General features: G+C 44.9%; 1 protein-coding gene and 1 long non-coding RNA gene across 2 annotated transcripts in view; one reads left to right on the top strand and one right to left on the bottom strand.

Annotated features, from left to right (window-relative positions):
- Positions 1-134: 134 nt before the first annotated feature.
- Positions 135-6,568, top strand: CISD1 (CDGSH iron sulfur domain 1). Its single transcript, XM_015866195.3, has 3 exons — positions 135-200; positions 1,014-1,219; positions 4,904-6,568. The coding sequence occupies exons 1-3, from the start codon at positions 170-172 to the stop codon at positions 4,991-4,993; spliced, it is 327 nt and encodes a 108-aa protein (XP_015721681.1). The 5' UTR covers positions 135-169; the 3' UTR covers positions 4,994-6,568.
- Positions 6,270-11,095, bottom strand: part of LOC116653594 (uncharacterized) — a 6,394-nt gene continuing 1,568 nt past the window's right edge. Inside the window, exon 2 of the long non-coding RNA XR_004307716.2 lies at positions 6,270-9,877. This is a non-coding gene — a long non-coding RNA (uncharacterized LOC116653594). The remainder of the gene's footprint in view (positions 9,878-11,095) is intronic.

Raw genomic sequence — 11,095 nt, 5'->3', positions numbered from 1 at the left:
CGTGTCCGCGGGGCACCGGATGGGCGACGCGGCCACCGCCGCCCCCTCGCGGCCTGGAGGTGCGGCCCTGCGGAGCTCCTCCCCTCGCTGCCTTCACGGCCTTTAGAAGGGGCGGGCTGCGGCGCGTGCGCCCTGCGGAGCTGTGTGTGTCCTCTGCGGAACGGGAGCCATGGGGCTGGGGCAGAATGGCGCCGTGCGGGGTGGGTAGGGCTGTGGGGCTGTGTGGGGCTGAGGGGGAGAGGAGGGAGAGCCGCCCCGCACGGTAAACCCTGCCGGCAAAATGGCGGCGGCGCCCTCAGGGCCTCCGGCTCCGTGGGCCTTTCGCTGCTGGCTGTGAGGGGAGCGGGCCGTGAGGCGCTACATAAAGGGCCGCCGTGTTTAAGGGGGTAGGGATCAACAAGTTCTAAGCCTGAGGGAATTAATGCGGTTCTTGTGAGCTTAGTGAGGGAGGAGCGGCCTGGTCTGCGCTCTGCCTGGGGGGCGTGAAAATACAGGTGGGAGGTAGCGGTGGTTGTAATGGTAATTGTCTTTTATATAGCTGGGACATAACGTGGCTGAATTTGTGCCATTAAGTATAATCCTTCTGGATCCGTGTTCTTTCCTATACCACTACAACAGGCTTTTAATCCAAGTTCCTTGGAATTTCTTACTCTTGTGCTATGTTAATGCATTAAATAATTTCCCCATTGCCAAACATCTCTTTACTTTGGTTACAGCGTGTATTGTATGAAAGAGTTATTCAGTGCCCATGCCCTGGAGGGATCTGTTTGTGTTGCTGATGCTGTGTGTTTGTCTTTAGTGACCTTCCTAAAACTGAAACTCTAAACAGGCTTTTTTTGCTTGTAGTTTAATGTGCTGAGCGATATTGTTCTGAAATGCTGTGTTTGACCTGCAGAACAGAAAGATCTCTTGGATTGTTAGAGGTGTTGTCTTGAGTGCGGAGTCACTGCTGGGATTGGTTTGATTACGATATTGTGGTCAATAAACTGAGGTTTCTTTCCCTCTTGTTGTAGTTGAATGGATTGCTGCGGTCTCTTTAGCTGCTGGAGCAGCTGCCATTGGGTATCTAGCATACAGAAAATTTCTCTCTAAAGACAAATGCTGCAAGGCAATGGTGAATCTCCATATCCAGAAGGATAACCCCAAGGTAGTCCATGCGTTTGATATGGAAGATCTGGGAGACAAGGCCGTGTACTGCCGTTGTTGGAGATCTAAGAAGGTAAGAGAGCCGTGCACATCAACAGCATTGGAGAACTTATTCATTTTGCAATAAAACCATCTTAGTGCTTCATTTAGCAGAAACCAGCTTCTTTTCACTTCAGCTATTCTGCAGTGAGATGTAGCAGTATTTCAGTCCTTAAAGCTATGTAGGTTTATGCAGAGTGAAACCTTCGGATCAGCACTGATAGCTAAAACAATGTTCCTGTGGCTGTGAAGAAGCAGTTTCACTTGAGAGTCCAGCTGCTCTACAGACAAATATCAGGTTCCATTTTGCCACTGTGGTTGATCCAAAATGATTGGTCTGTTGATAGATGAAGGAGAGCCCAGGAACCACGGTCTTGAGAGGACCTTCAGTACCTTTTACTGGGGGAAGCTGGAAGCTTACTGTGTCATTTAGAAGATTCCTTGCTGCTAATTTGTGTGGGTAAAAGCAAAGCATTAACAGGTTTTTTTGTATACCAGAGCTGGTGTCAAATAGTCACTTGACATGCTTGAGCTCACTGCTAAATCACGTGGACAGGGAGAATACAAAATTGGTTTGAGTGGAGTGTTGCTTGTGCATGTGGTAATGGTGCTGTCCTGCTTTTATTGTAGCAGTATTGCTGTGTACCATAGAGAACTGCCTTTTGCCACACAAAGGAGTACAGCAGCAGATTTGTTTCCAGTGGTGATGGAGGTCATCTAAGTCACGGAAGAATCTAAGCAGATGGACTTAAAGCATTTGTCTTTGCAACCCACGGTTTTGGGGGTAGCCCTACAGAAAAGCCATTGAAACTATGAGTTTCAATGAGAAATTAAGGGTCCGACCTCGATATGGGTTTGTCCAGCTTGTTTGCATGTGAACGTGCCTCGGTTGCTTCGCTTTAGTGTTAAGTGTGATATCTGACCTTTCAGAAACACTGTTATGATCAGCTTTAAGTCTAACCTTTCACGCCATTGAGAGCTACTTAATACATGTGTAGTGCTAGTTCTGGGTTCTGTAATGAGAGAAGGCAGAGAGAGTAGTCTGTTTACAACTGGCATGCATTTAAAAGCTGTTTTTAAGTTGAGGTGCTAATGTGTGGGTTAAATCTCAACTGAGAGCTAGAATTGGAAGCTGCTCTAAGTGCCACAGCTTCAGAACAGAGAAGGGTGGAGGAAAAAAGCTGCATTAATATTTGCAGTTGGTGGTAGTATCTGAACGGGAGTTTAATCCAGGTTAAAATACCGTAGGCACCTTCTTCAGTACTTGTGACAAAATAAATGTCACTTGACCCTTGGTATTTATACTTAATTGCCTCCTCTGTAGAAAATAGAAGGGATGTCTGGATGTAGGGTTTGCACTGCAGCTCTTGCTGTTATTCCAGCTATTGTTTGATACTATCTTTTTGGAGTGAAATCAGAATCTGATCAAGTGTCTTTTGCCATGTATTGAGGGGTGTTGTTGTTAGCATGTAATCTCATGCTAAAAGGAAGTAGATGAGGGATATCATATAAGGAGCCTGTTCTTAGAATGTGTGTTATTTGACTGTGTAAGTTTGTCTCAGCAGACTGAGCCTGATCGGAGGCACGAGGCTGTTAATGGAACCTGTAACATTATGCACAGCATCTGTTCTGTGTTGTTTTTTTTAAGCTTTTGATCGAGAAGGGGGGTGGGGGGGCGTCTTAATTGGTTTATTTGTAATTATCTTCAATCTGTGTGTCTTCCAGAGCAGTGTTAGTCCCCAGGCTGCAGGCTGAGTACTGCTGCAGAGCATCAGAAGAAGCAAACTTGTTTGGTGTCAAGGGAAATAAACTGAGCTGTCCAGACCACTGGGCAATTCCCTCAGGGCTTGAGCTTTGACCGCCGTTGCTAGCCTGCTGTGTCTTAAACAAGGATAAACATGCTGTGTCAGGCCCAGCTGCAGACTTGAAGGTGACCAAGTAGATGCCCTAAATAAAAAAGCAGCGTTTTTTGTGTTGTATGTGGCTTGCTTTTTTGTGCCTGGTGTTCCATCCTCTGGGAGCTGGTGGTTTAGACACCAGCCGACCCAGAGGATGCAAAGCTGTCCGAGTTGGTAGCTGTTAAAGACACCTCGATGCAAGCTAATGACTATGAATTCCACTTTTTTGTCACCTGCAAATTTCAAGTGATGTTGCTGCAGCTGGACTGCGGGCCTGCCTTCTTGGGCCATGTGAGATGTGCCTACTGTAAGCTGGGTAGGTGCTTCTGCAAAGGCAGATAGACTGTGGTGGTGTATGGAGAAACAGCTGGCCCAGGAACATCTGGGTGAGAAGCTGATGAGTATCCTACATATTAGGGTTTAATTTCTGCCAAGTGCCTGTCTGTACCTACTCACTGAGTCACTAATCACTGATTTGACAGTGAAGTTCCTGTGTGAATCAGCTTACGTGCCTGTTCTCCAAAATCTGGGGGTTCTTAATTTAGAAAATTCACCTGCCATTTATAGCATGGGTTTTGACATTTTGTAACTGTGGAAAAACAAAACTCTCACCACTCCCTCTGCTTCCACCCTACCCTGCAGGCATATGCCTTTATTTTTAGTACTCAGAACTGTTCTTTCTCACTAGTATGTTGTCTTCAGGATATTCCTTTCTTGCGATGCTTGGAAATCTTTTCTAGCTAAGCATGGGTGACTGGGCATTAATCTTAATCAAGGGCTATGACTGGTCAGTGAATAGTGGAACCACCAGAATGTCAGAGTTGATTTGGTGGTGACTGTGAGGGAATATTGATGCTCTAAGGGCACAATCTGAGTAATAGCCAACTTAGATTCCGACTATTCCAGAGCGAACAAAATAGAAAGTGAATACAAATACTGGTGTGATACATGCGACTGTCTCTAGAGCTTCCTCTGCAAAAAGGGCACAGAGCCCTGAAAACACATCCTTGAGAAGTGGTAGGCTCTGATCTAACTCTTTGCTTCACAGAATGTCCTTTGGCTCCTGCATATGAAAAGAGCTGTCTGGGAGCAGAATAGATTTGAGCAGTCCAGGACCTGGGCAGTTACAGCTGGTTAAAGGAGTCCCTCTGGGTCTTGCTCTGACCGGGTTGTTCCAGTTTTGTTGATGGAACAAACATTTCTTTGAATTACTTCCTTAATATTACCCTTACAAGACCCCGATGAATAACTGTCAGCAGGAAGTGTGTTTTATTTCCATTGTCAGGTCAGAATCCTGATGTAGAATCCAGCTTTTGCAAATGGACTTGAGTATTGGTGAGATAAGCTGGCTATGTCAGATGACATATGTCAGGCCTGCTACTCTAGCTGTCTGGCGGTGGGACTTATCTGTCAGCGTCTCTCTTAAGTAAGAGATTAGCTAGGAAAGCTGTACTTTCACTTGTTACACGCTAAGAGAAACTGGAGCGTGGGGAAAAAGCTTAGGATCTAATTGTGTTACATTTCCTCAGCTCACTTGACTTCTGTAACTGCACTCAGTTCTGGCTGTGGCTCAGGAAGATGGAGTGTTGAGAGCAAGAAACTCTGGATAGTCCAAGCTGACCTTCAGCTGTAACCTGCATTTTTACCATGCTGACCTGAGGCTGGAACACCAAATGTGGTGGAGTCGAGTGGCTTTGTTTTTTAACAAGCTTCTTGTGGATTTAGTAAGATGTTCCATTGAACTTGGAGTGTCGGTTGTTAATTCTGACTGTGAGTGTTCTTGATATGTGCTTAATCTGTGTTTATTCTTTCTTTTTCAGTTCCCGCTGTGTGATGGCTCTCACACACAGCACAACGACGAAACTGGTGACAACGTTGGGCCTCTGATCATCAAGAGGAAGGAGGCGTAGAGTGGACAGTAGAAGTTGCGCAATGAATGTCTGACATATCCTCTGCTCGCTTGTAATTGGGGGAAAAACCACAAATTCATTGTCGTGTCACTGAAGAATTTCCAGTGTAGTTTATACATCAGGCTTGTTTATTTTTTCTGGGGCTTGTCTTGTTTTAATCACTACAGTGCATAATTTACTAAATAGTCATAGTTGGGATTTTTTGTCCTGTGATGTGTGTGTACCCTCTTGTTGAGTATGAAGCTAAACTGACGCACAGAATGTATGAGGCTGTTCAGGAAAAGACACATTCAGCAGGTGGTTCTGAGAGGTTTGAAAGTTGTCTGTCTGGATAGGGTTCCACTTAGAAAGCAGTGGTGAGAAGGAAATCATGGTGCCAGAATGGAGCTTAACTTGTAATTATGCTTCATTTTCTGCAGATGTCACGTTTGGCTTGTTACATGGCTGTCTGGTGTGGGCTCTGTCAAAGAACGTGTTTAAAACTGCTGATTATGAACAGACAATGTGAAATGCTTAGAGCATAATGGGGCTAAAGGGCAACTTTGCCTTTGATTTTACAGCAGTGTTGAAACTTGACCCTACTACAATGCGGTAGCATGAATGTACTACCAGAACTGCAGGCCTGTATTGAGAGCAGGATTAGGAAGATGATCTGTGAGAGCTTTCTCAATAAACAAGTGGAAGGATGTGAAGTGCTCAGAGTGATGGCTGAGGGGTTGCAGGGTTGTTTTTACTGCTAGAAACACTTAGTTTCCTTTGCAATCTCTGACAGTGGAGCAAACTTCCCCAGACCGCAGGACAGGGAGGCTGTGCTGATTTATTTCAGAAGCTGAAAGAAAAAGTAAAACCCCACCGTCGTCTTCATTGGTCTGGCTGGTTCCAGAAGATGCTTCCTGCTGTTGCAGAGGGGGCAGGCACGCCTTTCCTTATTAAGTGGCCTTAGGCTCTACGTGTCTTAAATAGCTCCTGCCTTCCTGGGCTCACTGCTAATGTGGATCAGCTAATTTTACCAAAAGAACAAACTTGGACAGGCTTTGGTGACAGGTAGAAACGTGGACAAAAGGAAAGATGAGACAAAGGAGGACTCATGTCCTCTTTTTGTATGGTACCTGTCTGCCTTATCTAACACAGTTGCATAAATGGCCACAAGTCTCCTTAATTAGCTTTTGATTTATCAACTGTATATAGTATAAATGACTATAAAGCAAAACCCAAAGAGTGTGATGGCAGAAGGCAGTTTTGTATTAAACCTGGTCCCACTAGCATATGTGCAGCTTGTCAAGAGAATTTCTGAGGCTGAGGTCTTAGTTGGCAGAGCAGGTAGGCAACACAGACCTAAAGGCAGGAGGGTTTGCAGGTAGAGTATTTGAGTGGGGTCAACTGCTGTCTGTGACAGACCTCTACTTGTAAGAGGTTGCAATTGAATATATTTAGTCTCATCTTTCTCTTCCCATCTTGACTGTAAAGCTACCTGTTGTTGGTTTTGTTTAGTTTTTTTTTATGTGCCTGAGTACTGATGGATATGGAAAATGGTTTTAATCTTAAATTATCAAATATATTTGTTTTATCCGAAAACAAGTTCTCTCTGTATTACTAGAATGTGGCACTGGATATTTCTGTGTTTTTTTTCATATAGATGCAATTGAGCTCACTTTGATCTCAAGGTTGTCATGTTTGAATTCTCATAGGTGTGCTGTTTGTTCCGAGGAAGAATTGCGCTGTAAGTAGAGCTGTAATCCAGTGCTGCTGTAACCATAAACCTGTGTCTGGGTTGGGTTTTCCTTCTGAGACTTTCTGTTAGCAGCGGAGTCGGGCTGCTTTGGAAGCAATGCAACTTCACTGAAAACTGCGTTTGTGTTTAAGAGACAAAGTCCTGACATCTCAGATGAATCTTCTCAGTCATAAGACTGTTTCCTGCAGTAGGACAGGGAAATGCTTTGTGGTGCTTGAGCATCAGGGAGGGGGTCTCCATGAGAAGCTCTTCTTCCTGGGAGCAGAAGCAGAATCTTTGCTGATTTACATCCTGGCGGGTTCGTTTGGGAGAAGCGTCACACTGAGAAACGTTGCCATTAAATGTTCATGGTTTATTTCTGTGCACGTACAGTTTTCTGTACCTAAAATTTCCACTACATTTATATGTGAGCTATTAGAACACAATAATGAAAAGAGATGCCTGAAGTGAAGTAAATAAAATTGCCAGTCATCTCGAAGAGCACCACAAAGCACTGCTCTGTTGTTTTGCCTCCATAGCAGGGTAGGTTATAGTCTCACGCTAGTCTGAGTGCCTGGCTGATCCAGTGTTCTCTGCAATCTTTTCAGTGCTTTCCACCAAACAATCTCAAAGATATTATTGGTTTCACCTTTGCTAAGATTAAACCATCCAGAAATGATTCTGCAAATGCGTGTCTTTACATCACACAGAAACTCTTACTTGAAAATACAGTAACTGTCTTTCACAGTTCAAAATAGCTGAGGATTTCTGTTCAAGAGTAAGAGCATATTTCTACTCCACATCATTATTTTCCAGCATATCTTTTAGAAAGGTGAACAAATTCAAGTATTGATTTTGCAGCAGTCAGTTCTGCCTTATCACAATAGTGTGAGTGCCGAGTACTCAGGTGTTTCTAGCACAGAAGGCAGCTGTAGGTTCGGAGATACTTCCTGCACGTTGTAATTCGAGTGCCGTTAAGCTGGGTGGATTTCAGAGGCCAGCATTGCGATGACACACCTCTCCGCCAGGAGGAGCTGAACGCTATGCAATTGGTGGGGCTTGGTGTTGGCAGTGCAGCTCTGGAAGTGAAAACCTTGGGCTACCTTAGCGATTTGGACCTCTTTGTGGTATTTATGGGGCAACCGGCAGCAGAAGTAGGGGTCTGTGAGATCGATTTTACACAGTCGTGTAGCAGTTGCACTGGGATTTCCCTTTAAGTGTCATACAGCTAGCTAACATGTTGAAATGTGAATCAGTGCTGCATCACCGCTGCTCGCTCCAGTAATAGAGCATTTTATAATAGCAGTAGTAGTGTCTGTTCTTTAGCTTTGGTCATTGAGTTAGCTGAGAACTGGCTCTTGGAGCCCGAGGGGTTACATGCCTTCAGCAGACATCTGTTAGTTACTGTGTTTTCTCCTCTTGAGCTGTTTGTGAAATCTTAACTTCTCTCAAATACTTCTCTACAGCTGGCAAGTGTAACCATACATAGCTAAAACCTGGTCAAGAAGCACTGTGATCACAGCTGGTGCTCCTGCTCTAGACAATGGCCAGTGCAGGCTTACACTTCAGAAATGATTAAATCTGTTGCTCTTTTCCAACTGTGTGGTCGTGATCTTTCAATCCCTTCTTGGCTCCGGCATCTGTGCCGGCTAAAGTACTTTTTAAGGGTTGAAATTTAGTTATTTTTAGACAACCCTAAGCAGCAAAATACTGTGTAATAGAAGAGCAGGTTGGCAGTGGGTGTAGTCAATGAAGAGATGCTTGGTTTTACCTCAGATGGAGGCAATGTAACTAGCCTCTAGGGAAAGACATGGGTGCGTTTTAAACAAACCTCTTGGCATGTTAATTGTTTAAATCAAGTACTGGGGTTATCCTAAAGCATGAGGATGTGACTGGTAAAATGCCATCATGCATCTGTAAGACCTGAGCAACAGCCTGATAAAGATACAAGGCTGTACATGCAAAGGATTTGTTTAGAAAGGCCAAAGGAGTAATCTTTAGCTACCTGTAATCCATGAGATCAGGAGATAGTGCTAAAGACATTGGCTAATGCCGCTGTTTCAGAATGAAGCATAACTTGTTGCCCCAGGATGTCAAACTTAAACTTCTCTCGTTGCTGTTTTCTGGGCTTGGAGGCAGCAAAAACCCATTAGGCTCATCACAAATCATGGTTTAATTCTAACATCTGCATTGACTAATCAAGGGTGTGTTCCCATCCTCTGTGAGAGGCCAAGTGCACCAGCTGGACTTGGTACGTGGCACGCTGAGGCGATGCAGAGCAGCTCAGTGATGCCTTTTGTCTTTCTCAGTGCTCTTTCTGATGTTGCCCAACACTCTGTTGGCTTTTTTTGGCTGATGACCTCAGCCTACTGTCAACAGTGACTTCAGGATCTCTTTTGTGGGCTGTGACAGCTACTTCTAGGTTCCGCATTGAGGAGCTTTGGTTTGGATTACTTTCCCATGCCTTTGTTATCTTACTTTGATCCACAGGGAAGTTCTTCTGCCAACATTGGGTTGTCTAACAACTAATGTCAACTAACAAACGTCTAACATTGAGGAAGAAAGGAACTATTGAAATGAGCTTTGTGAGTCCTCGTCTGCAGCTATATGAAGTTATGTTAGAAGACCTGTCATAGAATCATAGAATTACCCAGGTTGGAAAAGACCTTGAAGATCATCAAGTTCAACCGCAGCCTAACCAGAACCCTAACTCTAAAAACCCTACACTAAATCATATCCCTGAGCACCACATCCAAATGGCTCTTAAACACAACCAGGGATGGTGACTCAACCACCTCCCTGGGGAGCCTATTCCAGTACCTAACTACCCGTTCTGTAAAGAAGTTCTTCCTAATATCCAACCTAAAGTTCTTCCTAAAAACAGACGTCTCAAAATCCAGAGCTGCGGTTCAGTTTGTAGAAAAGACGATCCAGAAAACGCACAACTGAAGCAAATTAATGTCAAAGTCGTTTTTGAAGTGTTCTGTATTATCTCTGGAGAGCGTAGGCTGTTTGATGATAACACTGCTCTGTTTTCAAACTACAGAACCACAGGCATACCTGGTTGCTAGGGCGGAGAGTGATGTCGGAGAGGTTGCATTAGTCACGACCAAGTAAAATATTAATGAGAGGCTCCCGTCGTGGTGCTTGATGCCGAAGTGAAGAGGTGATAGCTAGGAAAGAGAACGTTTGTTCAGTCTTTGCCGTCTCTGTTGCAATCCTTTTGGCCGCCAGAAGCTACGCAAGCACAGCCGTGTGCTGCAGGAAGTGGCTCTGCGGGCAGCAGGATTTGCTTCTCTTGTTCAGACCTCATGGCCCTGGCAGAGCAGTGGCGGTTTGGGCCAAACAGGACAAGTGGCAGTGAGCCACAGCACTGAAGAACCCAGCGGTGCCTGCTGTCAGCACCGCTCTGCTTACCTCATGGCCCCCTGCTCTTCCACGGAGAGTGAGCTGATTTCCTGTACTAACCTACCCTGCATCTTGCGGTTAGTTATTAACTAGCTGTTCTGAAGGGCTTTCTTTCAGCTGAAAGCAATTCTCCGCTCCTCCACCGCTGCTGGTGGATTCCCAATATCCTGCCTGTGTTTTGAGGGGCTGCTTGCAGCCCTCTTTCACTTTCTCTTTCAGTGCAATTGCAGAGCCCTGAGCTGAGCTGATTCCCATGCAGTCTTGCTGGTAGTTTCAGCATTCAGGGCAAGCTCCTACAGAAGTCATGCTTTGTGAAGAAGCTCGTTATCTCTGTTTTCTGGTACTCACTTGGTTTCACTTGTTTTATTTTAGGATAAACTCCCAGATTAGATTAGCAAACTCCATGTGCTGAAGCGTGAGGGTGGAATGAGTGAGCTGAGTCCGACGTCACTCCATTCCTATATGCACAAATCTGACTAAAGCAAACACCAGGAAAAAGGAACTAGTCAGTGTTTACTTATTCCAATTACTCACGCTTTTGTATTTCTTTCATCCCTTCCAGCTCCACTTCTGTTAGCTCCAAGGCTATCTGCAAGGTATTCATTCAGGACTAGATTTTTGAAGATCCTTTTAATTCCCATTTTTAACCTGCTAATGCTCCTTTTATTCTTTTCTAGTAGGACTTCAAGCTGTAGGTCACACAGTTAGATGGGTACCCACTGAAATGGGAAACAAACGGCAAAAGGGAACATCGGGAACAACAGGGTGGCAAACAGAGCTGATGTAAGCCCTGTGAAAAGAGATGCGTATTAAAGCCTTGGGCTCGGGGGTGCTGTGAGCGAATGCAGGCCTGCATCTACCCACGGGGGGGGTTACGTTCAGAATGGTGATTAAACCTTTATCCAGTCCTTATTGATATCAGGCCTCGAGCCTCAGGCGCTCCAGACCGTTTTAAAGGCTCTTATCCACTTGAGAGGCACGAT

The sequence above is a fragment of the Coturnix japonica genome, chromosome 8 (assembly GCF_054131305.1).
Source record: "Coturnix japonica strain WE chromosome 8, WE-NBRP24, whole genome shotgun sequence".
Taxonomy (NCBI): domain Eukaryota; kingdom Metazoa; phylum Chordata; class Aves; order Galliformes; family Phasianidae; genus Coturnix; species Coturnix japonica.
The sequence above is the reverse complement of the archived record's forward strand: the minus strand, read 5'-3'. Positions and strand labels throughout refer to the sequence as shown.